This window comes from Bos indicus, chromosome X, assembly GCF_029378745.1.
Source record: "Bos indicus isolate NIAB-ARS_2022 breed Sahiwal x Tharparkar chromosome X, NIAB-ARS_B.indTharparkar_mat_pri_1.0, whole genome shotgun sequence".
NCBI classification, from domain to species: domain Eukaryota; kingdom Metazoa; phylum Chordata; class Mammalia; order Artiodactyla; family Bovidae; genus Bos; species Bos indicus.
Window position 1 is genome coordinate 56,653,616 of NC_091789.1, and position 20,416 is coordinate 56,674,031.

The 20,416-nt window shown below is 39.1% G+C and overlaps 1 protein-coding gene across 2 annotated transcripts in view; it reads left to right on the forward strand.

Moving 5' to 3' along the window:
• Positions 1-1,911: 1,911 nt before the first annotated feature.
• FAM199X (family with sequence similarity 199, X-linked) overlaps positions 1,912-20,416 on the forward strand; it is a 30,893-nt gene continuing 12,388 nt past the window's right edge. The window contains exons 1-2 of one of the 2 annotated variants that reach the window (XM_019956146.2): positions 1,912-2,375; positions 12,884-13,103. In XM_019956146.2, coding sequence (XP_019811705.1) covers positions 2,179-2,375; positions 12,884-13,103 — 417 coding nt within the window. In that variant the 5' untranslated portion in view covers positions 1,912-2,178. The remainder of the gene's footprint in view (positions 2,376-12,883; positions 13,104-20,416) is intronic. The other variant, XM_019956145.2, reaches the window with a different exon arrangement.

The following is a 20,416-nucleotide window of genomic DNA, read 5'->3' on the forward strand; positions in this document are numbered from 1 at the left end:
TACCAATTATGCACAAATTTTAAAAATGTTCATTTAATCTGTTACATGATATTTGCTAAGACAAAACTGCCCTTAGAAACCTGAGCATACTACCAGCTGGCCTGTGTGCACTCTTGATTTTCAGCATACTTGTATGTGTGTCTTGTGAGGACTCTCCTTTCCCATCACTTTCCACTTTCAAATGACAAAAATTTTCAGTTGTACAGTAAGCCTTGAAGGAGGAGGGTCATTTCATTTCTTTTCTCACTAGCTCATGACAAAGTAGTATTACTTTGTGCCAACTTGGTGTTAAAAACAGACTCAAATACACGTCCTAATTATGTGGCAGCTGTTACCATTCAGTCATCCAGATACTCCAGAATATGCCTAAAACTGAATGTAAAACATACTTGTAGAAAAACTCAGACTCTGTCATTGGATTCCAGTTTGAAAAACACTGCCCTATTATAGTATGTGTAAATAAATATATGTTTAAATGAGACTATTTTGTTAGCTTCTTACTAATACGTTCTGGTGCTATTACCTGAGTACCTGCATTATAATGCAGCACTTGACTCCTGCTTCAATTGGACAATCAAGTCTCTTGTTTGTGAGGACTAAGGTATGGGCCATTCTGTCTCACTAGTCCAGGCCCCTGAAAATGGGTGCACTGGAGACCATAGGTCTCCATCGTAGATCATCACTGTTCTTTGATCTCTAAATTGAGTGAAAGAAGATATACTCAACAGTAGGGTAGCCAAATAACTGAAGCAAGACATTAAATTTTAAGGAGCGGTTGAGGAGTTGGTAGGACAAGACACTGTTTGGGGCTCATGTGACAACTCCCCACTTCTCCCAACGCCCTTTCTCCTTCCCATCCTGCATTCTTTTACTGTTCCTCTCCTTTCCATCTACTTCTACACTTCCCTCAAGGATCATTGCAATGTTTTTCCATAAAGCTAAATATAGTTAATGTTTTTTTAATTGAGAGATTATGGCCTTATCATTTTATATTAAAATGTACTTCCTTTTGTAAAATAGTAGTAGGTACTTTTAAAAATTGTCTTTGGCAAAATAAGTAATCGGTAACCTTGTGTTTTCTTCCGACTATTTAAAAAAATTTTACACTCCCAAGATCTGGAACTACTGTCTAGAAATGAGAGACGCGAGAAAGAGGCAGGAAGAAAGAAAAGCATGTGACATCTAATAAGCTGATTTATCAAGTTCAAGACGTTTAGCGCCATAATGTATTATATCTTCTACAGGAGTAGGAATGCCTAAGTCTCATTTGGGAGTCAGGGAAGGCTTCACAGAGGAGGTAACATTTGAGCTGGGGCTTTAAGGATTACCAGTGGAGAAAGGGCAGGGCTTTCCAAGCAGAATGCATAATGCGAGCGAGAACACAGAGCACAAAAGAGCTCTACGTGCCCGGCAACTCTAAGAAGCCCGCCGGCTGTTGCGAAGAGTTCTCGGGGTTAGGCGATCAAGAGAGAAGCAGGGACTATTTTTTTCCTACTTGGCCCTCTTCCCCTGAAGCCCATTGCACAGTGCTGGGCACACACACTGCAGGAGTTCAATAAATACTTGTTGAATTGGGACAGGGTGATCGACTGTGCTGGGAACCAAAGCCTCTGGATTCTTTCTCACGCACCCGTAGTGTGACCTTGGCTAAGTCCCTTTTCTTGGGACTGCAGCTTGCTGCTTAGTAATCCGCCAAGGGTGAGAAAGTGGAGGAGGAGGTTGGCCTGAAGCGTCGGGCTCTTACAGCTCCTGGAATCCCTGATTCGACGCGCGAAGGGCGGGGCGGGGCGGGGCGGAGCCGGCGGCGCGGGCTGCGGCAGGCGGAGATTCAGTTCCTCCTCCGCGCCAGCAGGGGGCACAGGGAGCGGCTTCCCGCCGCCCTTCCCCTCCCTGCGGGCGCCTGGCAGACTGCTGCAGTCGCGAGTGGCGAGCGCGGTGGGCGGGCCGGGTGGCGGCGGCGGCGGCGCTACGCTGGGCTAGGTCGGGCAGCCGCGACGACAGCTGAGGTGGCTGCAGAAGCCACTGAGGCGCTGATTGGGTGGCCTGGAGCAGCCCCTGCGAGCCGCCAGGCGCTCCCCGGGCAGCAGTGGGCCGCGGACAGGTTAGAGTGGGGGCAGGGGCAGGCGCGGGAGCAGCCCCGGGCCGGAGTGGGGAGTCCGAGCCAGGCCATCTCCAGCCATGTCCGACGAGGCGTCAGCCACCACTTCATACGAGAAGTTTCTAACTCCCGAGGAGCCCTTCCCGCTTCTGGGACCCCCTCGTGGGGTGGGCACCTGCCCGAGCGAGGAGCCGGGCTGCCTGGACATCAGCGATTTCGGCTGCCAGCTCTCGTCTTGCCATCGCACGGACCCGCTCCACCGCTTCCACACCAACAGGTACAATCCTCTGCTGAGGGCAGGAGCAAATTTACCGCACCCCTGCCTCCAGTCGGACAACGCCGGCTCCCCCCGATCCTGGCCCTCAGCCTAGGGGCTGTGCGTTCAGTTGCCCCCTCCCCCACCTTTCTCCACCCAGCTCTCATTCCCGGGCTCCTTCCCTCTCCCCCTCCCTATTTCACCCCTTCCCTCCGATTTTCCTTTTAGCCGGCATTTTACTCTCTCCCCCCACCCCATTCATCTTCTGACCCAGCTACTCTTCCCTTCCCCCTCCTGCCCCATCTGTACCCTGCGAATCCCAGACCCCCACCCTTGATTTTTAGATGCTTCCCTGTTTCCATCCACCCGCAAAAGTTTAACCCCTTCCAATTCCGGTATGCTACAGAGAGGATTTCGGATGGCTCAAAATCAAAATCAGTCGACGTTTTGAAAGGTGGCACTTTGAAAGCTAGAATCTTCCTTTCTCTATTTTTTAAACGTCTTATAGCGCTGTTTCCAACCTCCAACCCGCCTCCCATTTTTTAGTGAAGCTCTAGAAAACCAGATGATTCTCTTTTTTTCCTTTTTCTGTGAACCCTTTGCCCTAGCGCTTTAGGCCCTGCCAAAATGTATAAGCTTAAATCTGGAAGATTCTTTCCTGAAGCACATCCTTTGGTTTGCTCCGCCAGTGGAGGGATGGAGTGAAGCATAGGATGAGCTTGCTTATACAAATTTCTTCAGAGGGTGCATCCTCTAACTAGTTTTATTAGAAGGTAGAGTGTTCTGGAGAATTCTATCATGCAGACATTTGTGTTATATCAAATGTGGGGAATTTGAAGATGTTTTACACACAGCCCCAACCTATAACATAGGTGCATATTATATGTATTCGTGTATGTGCAGGCTCAATCGCTCATGTCACTCTTCGCTACTGCATGGACCATAGCCCACCAGGCTCCTCTATCCATGGGATTCTCCAGGCAAGAATACTGGAGTGGGTCGCCATGCCCTCCTCCAGGGAATCTTTCCGACCCAGGGATCGAACCTGAGTCTCTTTAAGTCTCTGCATTGGCAGGCATGTTCTTTACTGCTGAGCTACCAGGGAAGCCTGTATAGGGGCGCACAAACAGGCTGGGGAAGGTGTGTGGAGAAAAAGGGAGGAGGAGGAGAGGCAAGGGAGGAGGGAAAGAGAGAGGGGTTCAGCTATGGAAAATACTGGAGCTGAATTAAGGCAAAGGCATCTAGTTCTGATTTCTGGTCCATTTTACAATATGAGCACAAACAAATCCTTCCACATTCTAATACCTTTTGCATGCTTCCCCCACCAATCCCTTAAATCAATCTACAGAGTTGCTGAGCTTCTACTGAGTACCAGGAATGTATAAAATACGTTTGTTACCTAAAAGAAAGTTATAGTCTGAAAACAAGGTGTTACAGTTAAATAATGATGAAGCTCATCACTGTAATACATTTGAAAAGAAAGTCATGGTAAGTTTGTTTTAACTGTTCCAAATCCTGGTTATAAAAAATGAAGAAACTGGGGCCTAGAGAGAAAAGACTGAGTTCAAGGTCATAAAACCGAGTTTGGCAAAGCCAGGATTACTCCTTTGGAGCCAGTGATGAAACTTGGAACAGAGCTAATGGCTGCAGTGTTATAAATGGTTGTTAGTTTCTTAGACTAACTCACAGAAGCCCAGGATGTGACTAAATGTTACTATGAATGTAACATTTATGAAATCAAGTGTGCTTAGAATTGTTTGCATTGGAAAATAAAAATACTTGTGCACATATTTGATATTTAAGTTTTGCCGCATTGGAGTAAATCATATACACAGGAAAGTTAAATGATCTCAGGATTAGCCTGCTCTAATGATGAGGGCAGGGGAGTGGGGATAGGGGTTAAGTGCTCCCAAAATGTGTGGAGGTGTTGGGGAGTGAAGAACAGTGAATAATACATTTCTTACAGATTGTTCTGTTCTGTTCCTTCTCCTCCTCCCCATTTTCTCCTTGTTTTTCTCCCCCTTGTCTATCAGACCTTGGTAAGGTCAAGGTTGTTTTCCAGAATGAGGTGATGAAGATAGAGGGGGAGGTTCTTGTTCAACCCCATTTTTTCCAAGTTAGCGTTATTTTTTTCTAGTTACTGCCTGTTTTTCAAGACCCCTTCTCCTACCCTGGGCTTCCCTGGTGGCTCAGCAGTAAAGAACCCACCTGCTAATGCCAGGAGACACGGGTTCAATCTCTGGGTCGGGAAGATCCCCTGGAGAAGGAAGTGGCAACCAGCTCCAGTATTCCTGCCTGGGAACTCCAATGGACAGAGGAGTCTGGCAGGCTACAGTCCAGGGGGTCATGAAGAGTCTGACAGGACTTAGCGACTAAACAACAACAACTCCTTTTCACAGGGCTTGGAATGGTAGCAGCAGGTCTAAAGTATCTTGCTCTGCACTCTTCTCAGCTGAGTTTAGGGAAAGTAGAATTAGCAATTCTTAGAGCAGGTGATGTTTCTGCCCCAGGCTACCTTGCTTTTTAAATCTTTTTCCTTCTGGAATGTTCTGCCTTCTTATCCCCTCCTCAGGGTGGCATTTGAGAGGACCATAAGCTTCCAGTCATTTCTTTTCAGAGAGAAGCAAACAGCTAAATCATATATGTGGGAAAAGTTTAGTTTAAGGAGTTCTTTTATTTCAGAATCATATGGGTCACTTTTTTTCTTCACAGCACGTTATTCATCAATTCAAGGAACAATCCAACAATCAGATCTGAATAGTTGAGTACTGATATTGTGTCTTGGGTTTGCTGTGTGCTTAGTTGCTCAGTCATGTCCAACTGTCTGAGACTCCATGGACCATAACCTGCCAGGCTCCTCTGTCCATGGGCATTCTCCAGCCAGGAATACTGGAGTGAGTTGCCATGCCCTCCTCCAGGGGATCTTCCCAACCCAGGGATCGAACCCAGGTCTCCCATATTGCAGGTGGAGTCTTTACTGTTTGAGCCACCAGGGAAGCCGTGTCTTGGGTTTAATCATTGTGAAATAAGTCCCATTAAAAATAGAAAGCTTGTCAGTGGGTAGATAATTGATTTACCTTTATCTTGCATCTTCATTGTTACCTGATAACAAAACTGTGGAGATTGTTTAGATGATGCTATTGATAAGGGCCTTGTGATGATGACAGTTTTGTGCCCACTCATTTACTGGACTCTGGGATATCTATGCAGTCTTCATTAACCAAGAGGGTCAAGGCACTATTACTTACGATCCCTAAGTTTGAATGTTTGCTGTGTTTAGAGTCACCTGTCACTTATATTGGTGTGTCACTGGTCTAGGTTCACTGGAAAATAAATTACATGAACATGGCCAACTTCCTGAGAATTCACTTTCCTAGGAGTATCTTTTAGGATTTTATGACCAAGTTGAATTTGTCTGGAATTTGGGGAGAATAAAATAAATTTCAGTAAGCCAAAAAACATTTTTTAATTGAAATGTCAATATGAAATATATATGTATATAGTTTTTAAGGCTTTTTTTTTTTTGGTTTGGAGGATAGAATTTTTCTGATGTAACTGTGGATTTTCTTTCAGCCTTTGTCCACTGTACTTCCATTGTCATCAAATGAAGGATATCCTTTAGCAAATTGAAAAAATTACAGCGATATTGGTAGATCCTATAATTGTGAGATGAAGGAGGTTAATATGAACTACTCAGTGTGTTTTTCTCTTCCTCTTTCAGGAGTACATCAGTACTTTGACATTGAACAATTGTGAAAAGCATGTGGGAGGACAGTGTCTCACTTTGCTACACCCTATTGGCAGGATACAAAATGAACTACGTATTGTATACAGCAGTTAGTTACTCAGTTCTGTGATTTCAGAGCCCCATTTCTAGCCCCATTAACTAGAAAAAGCCCAAGACTACTGGGTGCCTTTTGTTCCACCCACAGTTTTCCTGTCTTGTTAGAAAATTGGAGGTGCAGAAGAGCTGTGAGTTATAGGTGGGAGAACCACATTTCACGAAGTGATATGTTACAGAGGCAGCAATAATTTTATTTAGGGATTTGTTGCAACAAATTGAGGATGGGGATAAGGCTTTGGAGAACTACCCAGGTTAGAAATGTAGATTGGGGAGTAATCAGAACAGCAATTTCAGTAGTGCAATAGGAGTGGAACTGTGGGTTACAAAGGTTGGAAGAATAGAAGAAACTTTTCAATAAATTTAACAGGGAAGGGAAAGGGAGATGTGATGATAATTTGGGGGAAAAAAAAGTGAAAGTTTCTTTGTTTTCTGCCTTGTCTAGTGTTTATTTTCGAAGAATAGGATGTTAGCTCCTTAGAAGAAGCCCACAGGAAAAGGAGAAATAAAAAATACTAGAGCAGGTGGCATGACAAAGAGATGGATGGGATTAACTCAGTAGGCTAAATGGAAGAATTAGCCTTAGAAATATCATGGAATGTTGTTTACTTCCCAAACTATAGAGGGGGTAAGAGGGATGGGTAAGGATCCCAAGACAATTGAAGTTGCTGGGATGAAAGTTGGAAATTTGAATGAGCTGATTAGGGGGTTGTGTCATCTGTTCTAACTTGGGACCCTGATGGCCTTTTGGGCTCCAGAGAGTAGCAGAGGTCAAGGTGGTTGTATGGGAATTCTAGCAGGACGTCAGTGATGAATACACATGATGATAGGGGATTGTTGACTGAGAAAGGATGGCTTTGGAATGACTTTTCATCATTGACAGTAGGACTTGATTCCACAGTGCTCATTGGATACTCATTCTCAGAGGTAATGGTTAGGTCTTCCTGAGAAAGGCTTCAGAAGAATGTATATGATGCATGTACTTTTCTTAATTTTACAAAAATGCCATTGAAAGCCCTTCATCTGTATATTATTGCTGAAATGCCTTGCGGATAAGTCTTCTTGGCTTTTTTGTTTTTTTTAATTAAAATTTTGGCAGTAAGCCTAGTTACTGAGTTAAACCCCATTTCATGGATTCTTTTCAACATTTTTCTTCTGAGATATGGAGAGAGTGTCCTTTGTGAATAATTGCATGGTTGTGGCTAGGATCTTAGTGTTAGGTAGTTTTCTCTTAGTGGAATAAGATTTAAGGGCTTTGTAAGTTTGAAGAGTTCAGTGCTGAGCGCACGTACATGGTGCTCTTGTGTTACGTGTTTGAAGCCAAAAGAACTGTCTAAAAGCATCACTTAAATTTCTATTATAAAAGCTCATTAGAAAAAATTGTGGGCATATATACAAAACCATAAAGACTACTTATAATCCTTTTCACCACAGATAACAGGTGTCAACATTTTGATGATGTTACCTTTTTTGGCTGTACCATGAGGCTTGCAGGATCTTAGTTCCCTGACCAGAGATTGAACCTGGGCCCCTGGAATGGGAGCACCAAGTTCTAACCACTGGACTACCAGAGAATTCCCTGTTGTTACTATTAATGTTATTATTTTTTTGTACACATATAATTTTAAAAACCAGGATCAAAAAAAAAATAAATAAAAACCAGGATCAAGCTATATATATAAAATTTGTGACCAGGTTATTTGCACTTGTATTTTCTTTTCCAATAAATGGTCCAAAAATATGATTTTAATGATTATAAAATATACTCATTTAATTATTCCCAATGTTTTGGGAGCATTTGTCTCGCCCCTTTTTTATTTGCTATTATAATATTTGGACAAGTTTGTATATACATCTTCTTTTCCAAATTTCTATTTGGGAAAAGGGATAGATTCTTAGCCAAGCAATTACTGAGTCCAAAGGAATGAACCTTTTTAAATCTCTTTATATATACACTACCAAATTGCTTTATACACATATGTACCAAATCTATATATACAGATTATGTCAGTGCCAATATAACACTCCCACTGGCAGTGGATGAAAGTACTTCCTACTTGGTTTTTATCTACATTGTTTTAAAACAACAATAATAATATTTGCATATTAGAAGATAAGAGAATTTTTTGAAAACTCAGAGTGCTGTTTTTCCGTTTTGTAAATGACTTTCAAGTATGAGATCAGTTTCCTTGTTGTTAATTAAAAAAAGAAAAGAACAAGGAGCTAAGTCTTCTAAGAATACCCAGAACTTTGTAATATCTATTAAAAGTTACAGATCTGAAACTGAGGAACATCCTGATTTTGCCGTAAGGTAAGAGCACAAAATCAAGCAAATTCCAGACTCCCTTGTCAGTGACCTAATGTTTCAATTATTAAATATGGCATAGTTTTTTTAAAAAAGAGAGTCATTATTACTCATGAAAAAAACACATTTCTACTAAATTTTTGAAGCTGAGAAGAAATTCCTATTAAAACAATTACCTGACAGCTTTTCCTAGTACATGACACAGTGCTTGGCACTTTGAAGATACTGACTAACTAAATGTCTGTTGAGTGTGTGAAAGGACAGAACTTGTAATTGCCATTCAAGGCTTTTTATTGTCCTATTGCATGACTGAAGCAATTAGGTTAATTCTACCAGGTTTGTTGATCTTTTTAAAACATGCGTATACTGCTTACCTAGCAAGCGTGTGATAAAGCTATGTAATATTAAAAGGTATTCTAGGATTCTTAGATGAATTTTGAGTTTTTGCCTATTTATAAAAGTTTGTTGACATCTGCTTTCATATTATGGAACTATACTAGGTTAGCGTGTGTGTTTCAGTGTTTTATGTTGTGTATGTTTCAGTGCTTTAAAATACTCTGCCTTTATCACAAAGGAAAAGGTGCCATAAAATTGTCAGATTGCCCAAATTTTATAAATCAAGAACTTTGGAATTAAGATTAGCTATGTAAAATAAGAGGGGAAATTAAAAAATGAATACATAATTAAAGAAAAAACCTGGATTTAATGAAGGATGAGAAACAACCTAATAATAAGTACTGCTGCTGCTAAGTCACTTCAGTTGTGTCCGACTCTGTGCGACCCCATAGACGGCAGCCCACCAGGCTCCCCCATCCCTGGGATTCTCCAGGCAAGAACACTGGAGTGGGTTGCCATTTCTTTCTCCAATGCATGAAAGTGAAAAGTAAGAGTGAAGTCACTCAGTCGTGTCCAACTCTTAGCCACCCCATGGCCTGCAGCCCACCAGGCTCTGCCATCCGTGGGATTTTCCAGGCAAGAGTACTGGAGTGGGGTGCCGTCGCCTTCTCCAATAATAGGTAAGTAATAGGCTATTCTTGAGGAAGTCATTATTTCAGTACCTTATTAGTATCAGATATACTAACTCATGTCCTAAGGATTAATTTCCTAGGCTACTGCCAAAGCAATGAAGATTATCTCAATAATATAAAGCTAGTGGAAATTTATAAAAGGAAACAGATTTGTAGGTTTCAAGACCAAAAAAAGAAAAATGCATAACCCTGCAACAGATAATACACTTGTTGTTCAGTTGCTCGATAGTGTCCAACTCTTTGAGACCCCATGGACTGCAGCATGCCAGGCATACCTGTCCTTCATCTCCTGGAGCTTGCTCAAGCTCATGTCCATTCAGTCAGTGATGCCATCCAACTGTCTAGTCCTCTGTCATCCCCTTCTTCTGACTACATTCTTTCTCAGCATTAGGGTCTTTTCTAATGAATCTACGTATCAGGTGGCCAGAGTATTGGAGTTTCAGCATCAGTCCTTCCAATGAATATTCAGGAATGATTTCCTTTAGGATTGACTGGCTTGATCTCTTGGCAGTCCAAGGGACTCTCAAGAGTCTTCTCCAGTACCACAATTCAAAAGTGTCAATTCTTTGGTGATTAGCTTTCTTTATGGTCAAACTCTTACATGCATACAGGACTACTGGAAAAAGCAAAATTTTAACTATATGGACCTTGATTGGTAAAGTAATGTCTCTGCTTTTTACTACACTGTCTAGGTTGGTCATAGCTTTTCTTCCAAGGAGCAAACGTCTTTTTATTTCATGGCTTCAGTCACCAACTGCAGTGAATTTGGAGCCCCCCAAAATAAAGTCTGTCACTTTTCCATTGTTTCCCCATGTATTTGCCATGAAGTGATGGGACCAAACGCCATGATCTTAGTTTTTTGAATGTTGAGTTTTAAGCCAGCTTTTTCACTCTCTTCTTTCACTTTCATCAAGAGGCTCTTTAGTTCCTCTTTGCTTTCTGCCATAAGGGTGTTGTCATCTGCATATCTGAGGTTATTGATGTTTCCCCCAGCAGTCTTTTTTCCAGCTTGTGCTTCATCCAGACCAGCATTTCGCATGATATACTCTGCATGTAAGTTAAATAAGCAGGGTGACAGGATACAGCCTTGACGTACTCCTTTCCCAATTTGGAACCAGTCCATTTTTCCATGTCCAGTTCTAACTGTTGCTTCTTGACCTGCATACAAATAATACAGACAAAATATTAATATCCTTACTATATAAAGAACTCTTAAAATCAACAAGAAAAATACTAACACATTGTAAAATGCTGTAGTAAAATAGCTAATAAATATTTTTAATTTTGTTCTTGACAGTAGTCAAAGAAATAAAAATTGATATAAAAAAGTTTTTCTCCTATCAGCTAGGTAAAATTTTAAAAATGAAAATTTCAGTGCTATTAAGGTTGTGAAATGAACACTTTTATAGACTGCTTTAGGGAGTGTAATGGAGAAGGCAGTGGCACCCCACTCCAGTACTCTTTCCTGGAAAATCCCATGGACAGAGGGGCCTGGTAGGCTGTGGCCCATGGAGTCACTAAGAGTCGACTGAGCATCTTCACTTTCACTTTCATGCATTGGAGAAGGAAATGGCAACCCACTCCAGTGTTCTTGCCTGGAGAATCCCAGGGATGGCAGAGCTTGATGGGCTGCCGTCTCTGGGGTCGCACCGAGTTGGACACAACTGAAGCGACTTAGCAGCAGCAGCAGCAGGGAGTGTAAACTTATGTAACATTTCAGAAAGGTACTTGGCTAAGTATACTATCACCCTTAGAAGTGTTCATATTGTTTGATTTAGTAATTTCCTTTCAAGTTACTTATCCTAAGAGATTATATATTTGGATAAATAATTATAAACAAAAAGGTTTCATCTCAGTATTATTTGTAATACCAAAAAATGGAATTTTGAACAGCTAAGTACCTGTTATTGAAGGATAATGTTTAATAAATTATGTTTAATCAATGGACTATATAGGCATTAAAATGTTTTCAAGTAATATAGCTGGGTAAATGTTCAGTATATAATGTTAAGTGAAAATAAATAGGGCACTAATATCTATACACACACAAAACACTGATTGCATAAAAATATACATATGCATGTAGAAAAAAGTACCAAAATATTATGGATCAGTTATTGCTAATTAGTGGAATTATTGGTCATTTTAATCTTATTCGTGACTCCTTTCTTATTCTAACATATTTGCAAAAGTTACTTAAATATAAGAAACACTTTGAGCTTCTGCCTGTATACTGTGTTGGTACTTTTCTCTGCCCTGCACTGACTGCCCTCTTCCTTTAATAATAATAGCTGTGGATTTCTCTGGTCGTCCACAGTGATTAAGAATCCACCTGCCACAGAACAACTAAGCCTGTGCACCACAACTATTCAGCCTGCACCCTAGAGCCTATATTCCACAACAAGAGAAGCCACCACAATAAGAAACCCATGCACCACAATTAGAGAAGTAGCCCCCACTTGCAGCAACTAGAGAAAACATGGGCACAGCAACAGAGATCCAGCACAACCTAAAACCAGTAATTAAAAAAAAATAATAATAGCTGCCATGTATTGAGCACATTTTATATCCACTGAGTGCTCTGTATGCATTGTCATATAATGTTCATAGTAACTGCATTTTAAATATGATGACCCAGGCTTGGCGAAGATTTGTTTTGTTTCAGATCAAACAGCAGGCAAATGACAGAGCAAGAATTTGAATTCATTCTGGCTCCAGTCAGATATGAAAGTAGAGAATAGTGTAATGAACCCCATATGCCCATCATGCAGCTTCAGTAATTACATACGGCAGCATACTTTATCTATGCCCCTATCTGTGGCTCTAGTGGTAAAGAACCCACCTACCAATGCAGAAGACCTAAGAGATGCAAGTTCTATCCCTGGGTCAGGAAGATCTCCTGGAGGAGGGCATGGCAACCCACTCCAGTATTCTTGCCTGGAGAATCCCATGGACAGAGGAACCTGGCAGACTACAGTCCATAAGATTACACAGAGTCAGACGACTGAAGCGACTGAACATGCACTCATTCCTCAATCCCTTCCGTATAATTTTGAGATAGGTTCCAGACATACTCATTCGTAAATATTTTACTATACATCTTTACAAGAGCTCTTTTGAAAATAATTATCGTATATTGTATCTAGAAATATGCTCATATTCCTCATAAATGTAATAAATATATCTTGTTTGTAGCTCTGGGAGTTGGTGATGGACAGGGAAGCCTGGCATGCTACAGTCCATGGGGTCACAAAGAGTTGGACACGACTGGGCGACTGAACTGAACTGTTTGTATCTTAAAAAATTGTATGGATTCTGTAGTTTCTGTTGTGATTGACTTTGTGTCGTTTTTAAGGTGGAACTTAACTTCCTGTGGAACAAGTGTGGCCAGCTCAGAATGCAGTGAAGAACTGTTTTCATCCGTTTCTGTTGGAGATCAAGATGATTGCTATTCCCTATTAGATGATCAAGAGTTCACGTCTTTTGATTTATTTCCTGAAGGGAGTGTCTGCAGTGATGTCTCTTCTTCTATTAGCACATACTGGGATTGGTCAGATAGCGAATTTGAATGGCAGGTAGGTTTTTTTTTTTCTTATATTGCCATTATTACTCCATAAGTAGAAGTATGAATTTCTGTTTCGGGTATTTTCATTTCTACCTCAAAGTAAATTTCTTCCAATTTTTGTTCAGTCCTAAAGATTCTATGACAGCATTAAGAATTAGAAGAAATATGTATCCTTTATTTTTACTAATGTACCTTTTAGGCTTCTCATGCTGCAGGTAACCTTTTGTACATTTTCATGTAATTTAGTACTTGTATAATGTTCTTGTTAATATATATATCATCAATACCTTTCTATGCATTAATCCAAGCAAATTTTCTCTTTAGTAATAAATGGCCTTCATGTCCTTATAGGTATAATAATTTTACACCAGGGTCATATTATATATAAGATCACAAACCACTCCATAATACATAATTTTTCATTGTTGTCAGGAATATAATTTCTCATTTTGTTTTCTCTTCATATGTAGAGATGTTTTCCACCTAACAGTGTTTTTTCTTCTCTGGCACATTATAACACAAAAAAATGGCTTTGTAGCAAATTACTGTCATTATGAGGCAGCATTTCCAAACAGTCCTTCAGAAAATGTAGATCACGTTATTGCAACATCCATTTTCTGATTGTAAAAGAGAATAACAACAACAGAAAAGACAATAACATTTGAAGAAGCTTTCCTTGCATACAGCAACTGTTATATTCAGTGTATGCTTGAATATTGCCTTCTAGATACTTGAAATTGTTGTACAAAAGAAGAATCAAACATTTTATTTCAAAAAAAAATTATTAAAATATAAAATAATACCAAATGGCATAAAATTAAAAATAAGTCTCCAAGTCCAACTCTGCTGTGGTTACCACCATTAAGAGCTTATACAGATACAGTATGTTTGCACAGTGTTAAAAAGGCACACAAAGGGACTTCCCTAGCAGTCCAGCTGTTAAGACTCTGTGCTTCCACTGCAGGGGTCACAGGTTTGATCCCTGGTCACCTCTGCTGTTTCAACTACTTTATCTCATTTTTTTCAATAACTGAAGCATAATTTAATCATTTCCCTAATAATGAATATTTAGGTTGATTTCAGTTTTTTTCTAGTTATAAACAATACTATGCTGAAAAATAAGAGGTTTTTAAAGAAGAAGAAATAATCTGCTGCTGCTGCTAGGTCGCTTCAGTCGTGTCCAACTCTGTGCGACCCCATAGACGGCAGCCCACCAGGCTCCCCCGTCCCTGAGATTCTCCAGGCAAGAACACTGGAGTGGGTTGCCATTTCCTTCTCCAATGCATTAAAGTGAAAAGTGAAAGTGAAGTCGCTCAGTCGTGTCCGACTCTTTGCGACCCCATGGACTGCAGCCTACCATGCTCCTCCATCCATGGGATTTTCCAGGCAAGAGTACTGGAGTGGGTGCCATTGCCTTCTCCAGTTATAAATATGATTTGGATAAAAAATGTTAAAAATTGAGATAAAAGGTACCATTTTAATAATTCTATAATTCAGAAATTTTAATATATTCACAATGTTGTGCAACCACCACCATGTCTAAGTCCAGGATATTTACATCACTCCAAAAGAAACCCATACCTGTTAGTGAATAGTCCTAATTTCCCTCTGTCACCTGGCAACCACTCTTCTACTTTCTCTATGGATTTACCTGTCTGGACATTTAATATAAATGTACTCATGGAAAATCCCATGGACGGAGGAGCCTGGTGGGCTGCCGTCCATGGGGTCGCTAGGAATCAGACACGACTGAGCAACTTTTTCACTTTTCACTTTCATGCATTGGAGAAGGAAATGGCAACCCACTCCAGTGTTCTGGCCTGGAGAATACCAGGGACCGGGGAGCCTGGTGGGCTGCCGTCTATGGGGTCGCACAAAGTTGGACATGACTGAAATGACTTAGCATCAGCAGCAGCATGTAATATGTGGCCTTTTGTGTCTGTGGTCTTTCACTGTTTTCAAAGTTCATCCATGTTATAGCACATAAGAGTATATTTCATTCCTGTCTTAAGTCAGCTCAGGCTCCTGTAACAAATATCATTGATGGGTGGTTTAAAAAACAAACACTCGTGGTTCTGGAATCTGAAAGTCCAAGATCAGAATGCCATCATGGACAGGTTCTGGTGAGCACACTCTTCTTGGCTTGCAGATGCTGTCTTCTGCAATATCCTCTTTTGGTTCCCTTATAAGGTCACCAATCCCATCACAAGGGCTCCACCCTCATGACGTCTTATAAACTTAATTACCTCCCAAAGCCCCATCTTCAATATCACATTGAGGATTAGGGTTTCAAGATACCGATTTAGGGGGTGACAAGCATCTAGTCCATAGCAGTTTCTTTCTATGACTGAATATTCCATTTTATGGATACATCACTTTTTGTTTAATTCATCATCAACTGAGGGATTATTTCCACTTTGGAGCTATTTATGAATAATACTAATATGAACATTCAGGTATAAGTTTTCATATGGATTTTTATTTTTAATTCTCTTGAAAATACATTGGGAGTTGCTGGGCCATGTGATAACTTTATGTTCACTTTTTTGGGAAACTGCCAAAATGTTTCCCAAAGTGGCTGTACCATTTTACATTTCTACTAGCAATACATGAAAATTCCAGTTTCTCCACTTCCTTTCCAACACTTTATATTGTCTGTCTTTTTTTATTACAGCCATCCTACTATGTCTTACACATAGTGATTTTGATTTTCATTTCTCTAATTACTAATGATGTTTGAGCATCTTTTCTTATCTTACTATTTGTATATCTTCTTTGGGAAAATGTCTTTTCAAATCCTTTGCCCATTTTTAAGTTGTGTTGTTTTTTATTATTGAATTGTAAGAATGCTTTATACGTGATGACTACTAGACCCTTATATACATGATTTGCAAGAATATTTCCCATTCTTTGTGTTGTTTTTTCACTTGATTGTGTCTGTTCGTTTGATATAGTGTCCTTTAATACACAAAAAAATTAAATTTTAAAGAATTCCAATTTATATTTTCTTGAGTTCTGTGCTTATCATGTCATATTTTTAAAACCATCCTTTAATCCAAGATCATGCAAATTTTTTCATCTGTTTCCTTCTTAGAATTTTATAGCTTTAATTAGTTCCTACATTTTAGGTCTTTGATCCTTTTGAGTTACTTTTTGTATATGGTATAAGGTAGGAGTTCCAGATTCATTATTTTGAATGTAGAAATCCAGTTGTCCCAGCACCACTTGTTGAAAAGACTGTATTTTTTTCCTTATCTAATGGTCTTGGTACCTTTGTGGAAATGAATTGGTCATAGACATATATAGGTTTAGTTCTGGACTCTTGATTGTATTCCACTGATTCATATAGCTATCTATGGCAAGATATTCTTATCCTTATATTTTGATGACTCTAGCTTTCTGATTTGAAATCAGAAAGTATGAGTTCTGCAACTTTGTTCTTTTTTTATCAAAATTTAGGATCAGGTTGTCACTTGTTCAAAAAGGGAAGTTCGAATTTTGATAGAGATTTCATTGAATCTGTAGATCAATTTGGGAAATGTTGCTATCTTAATAGTATTATTAAATATTCCAGTCCATAAACATGGGCCAGAATGTATTTAGGCCTTCTTTAATTTCTTTCAGTGATTTTTTAAATAGTTTTCTATGCTTAATTAGGTCTTTTGTTCCTTGGTTCAGTTTATTCCTAAACATTTTATTCTTTCAATATAGTTGTAAATGGAGTTGTTTTCTTAATTTCATTTTTTGGATTATTCACTGCTAGTGTATAGAAATACAGTTGTGTTTCATATATTGATTTTGTATCCTGCAACTTTGCTGAACTCATTTTTAATAATATTTTGTGTATAGATTCTTTAGGGTTTTCTGTATTTAAGATCATGTCATCTATGACTATATAGTTCTGTTTTTTCCTTTCCAATCTGGATACTTTTTTCCTTGCTTAATTGCCCTGACAAGATCTCTAGTACAGTGTTGAAAGAGAGAAGATCTAGATACCCCTGGCAAAAGCAGGCATCCTTGTTTTTTTCCTTATCTTAGGTGAGAAGCTTTGTCCTTCACTATTGAGTATATTAGCTGTAGGTTTTTCACAGATGTTCTTTTTTGTCATATTGAGGTATTTCCCTTTTATTCCTAGTTCTATGTTTTTAATATGAAAAGGTGTTAGATTTTGTCACATGTTTTTTCTGCATGTCTGTTGAGATGATCATGCAGTTTCTTCTCTTCTGTTACTGTGATGTAGTATATTGATTTCTAATAATGATTCACCCTTGCATTCCTGGGATTAATCGTAATTGCTCATGGTATATAATCCTTTTAAATTGCTGCTGGATTGGATTTGCTATTATTTTGTTGAAGATTTTTGCATCGGTAGTCATAAGAGATATTGGTCTGTAATTTTCCTTTCTTGTGATGCCTTTGTATCACTTTGCCTCACACAGTGAATTGGGCAGTGTTCGCTTTTCTTCTGGATAAGATGCTGTAATAAAAAATTTTCATTTAACGTATAAACTTTTTTGTGATATTTAAATTATTCATTTGATGACTACATAATATTCCTGGTACTAGATATTCCAGAACTTATGAAACCATTCCTCTATTCATATCTGTTTCAGTTTTTTTCTATTATAAATAATAAAGTGGTGTGCATTTTTGTTTATATATTATACCTTTTGTATTCTTCAGTGCCTCATTTAAAAAAATTTTATTGAAGTATAGTTGATTACAATATTGTATTAACTTCTTCTCTACAGCAAAGTGACTCTGTTATACACACACACACTCCCAGATATGTATATATTCTTTTCCATTATGGTTTATCACAGGATATTGAATATAGTTCCCTGTGCTGTACAGTAGGACCCTGCTATTTATCCATCCCATATATAATACTTTGCCTCTGCTAATCACAAATTCTCATTCTTTGTTCCTCTACTTCCCACTGTCTTGTTTTTTTGAAGTGCACACTTTGTATTTAATATCTGACTACAAGGATTTTTAATAAAGTGTAAGCAGATGGAGTTCTGATAATTCTGAGAAATATATTATTATTTTTGCTTATTTCATGTGACTTATTTAGAGTTCTTATCATCCATAATGTTGCAAAATGGCAGGCGTTTTAAAATCTTAATTGCTGACTTCTTCATTCATTTTATGAGTGGAGTGGAAAACTATCCCCAACCACTCACCATTAATGCGCACGACTGACTACAACATTGAAACAAACTAAGGCCTGCCTTAGTAATGTGTTTTCCCACTTCTGAAATTGGAGTGTAGGTACTCTGTTACCATGGATATTTGCTGTTTAAATATGCTGAAAGGTTTATAAAGCTCTCTTGTCTTTGTGAGATCTCATAGTGATGAATAGTAAATTACCTAGAAGATAATTACAAATTATGTGTTAGGATTAATATAGACTAAAAATCATTGACTGTAGTTAAAAAATTCATATTACCTCTGTTGTGATTAAAATCTACATATGTTTAAATCTTTCTTCTAAACAGATGTTTCAGTTACTACTAAAATAAATATAAATGATTCATAGATTCTCTCGGAAGAGAAATGCTAACTACCTGATAAGGCAGGATTTTAACCTTAGAATGAAAAGCATCTTAGCATTTGAAGTTGCATCAAAGCATTTTGCCTTGCACTTAGTTTTCTTTGCTTGCAGTCCTTTTATTGTTAAAGATATATTTGACTAGTCTTAAAGCTTGAGAAATTATTTTATTGTTGAGCAGGAAAGCATAGAAAATTTAGAAAGTGAGTAATACAGCTGTCATGCTTGAAACCTAGAGGTGCAATTTGAAATTGCACATCAGCTGTTACAGAAATGAGCTTACTCATAAAATTTTGCTACATGCTACAGAAAATATGGCAGAAGTTTGATTTAATTCTCCTTGTCACAATTACTGATTCTAATATAAATATACAAAATATTGTTGTCTATGAAAAATATGAGAGTTATTAACCATTTTGACTCTGAAATATATTCAGTTATAAAATAGAAAATTGCCGCTCTAATAAATACACAGGAATCCGTACAGTAAATTCTTCTGTACATCTGCAGCTGTAATCCCATGTCTCCAATTGGCTACTTGACATCTCCACTTGAATGACCTTATTATTTAATGCTAACCCATTATCTGGTGCTGAATCCTTAATCAGTAATGCAACTTCCAATTACTGTGTTTTCATGGAGGGAAAAAAAGACTGCTTTGTGACATGTCTTATATTGTATTGAAAAATGATAATGGTAATTTCAAAGAACATTTGTACTTGGTTTTCTCATGATCACTGCAAACTCACCATACCCCAAATTGCCTTCTTCTCTCATTCCAAACTACCTGCAAGGCAGGACAGTCTGATATAGTTGAAAGTTCTGGACTTGTGTCCTGATTTGGATGCTGCCACTAACCGTATGACCCTCCCTGGATATCATTTTTCCCTTACTTATAAAATGAGGTGTTGGACTAGATCTATATAACATTACTTCAGGTCTCTTGCCATAAAAAAATGAGATCTTTAAGGGTTGTGTGTTAACCTGGATGGGTTGTATGACTGTGAAATGTTGCCAATTTTCTTCTGGTCTCACGGATATTTGACTATTGTGTGCCGTGTGCTTAGTCCTGTTTGACTCTCTGCAACCGCATGGACTATGGCCCACGAGGCTTCTCTGTCTGTGGAATTTTCCAGGCAAGAATACTGGAGTGGGTTGCCATTTTCTACTCTAAGGATCTTCCTGACCCAGGGATCGAACCTGAATCCCTTGCATTGGCAAGTGGATTCTTTACTGCTGCATCACCTGGGTAGCCCCAGTTGATTATTATCCTTATCTGTTCAGTTATCAAATAATCTTGTAAATTGTATTTCATTTGAAAATTTCCCTATCTGTTCCCATTTTTCTTTCTGTTTTTGCTTATCTTAGTCCAGGTCCAAATCACAAAAAGAGCTTCCTAATTCCAGTCTTTCCTCTATTTTGTTCCCATACTGTATTTTATTAAAATATTTATTTACTTATTTATTTTTGGCTGCACTAGGTCTTCATTGCTGGGTGCGGGCTTTCTCTAGTTGCAACGAGCAGGAGCAACTCTTCGTTGAGGTGTGCAGGTTTCTCATTGCATTGGCTTCTCTTCTTGCAGAGCACAGGCTCTACAGTGCGAGGGCTTCAGTAGTTGTGGTTCTTAGGCTCTAGAGCACAGGCTCAGTGGTTGTGGCACACAGCCTTAGTTGCTCCAAGGCATGTGGGATCTTCCCAGACCAGGAACTGAACCCATGTCCCCTGCATTGGCAGGAGTATTAACCACTGAACCACCAGGGAAGCCCCCA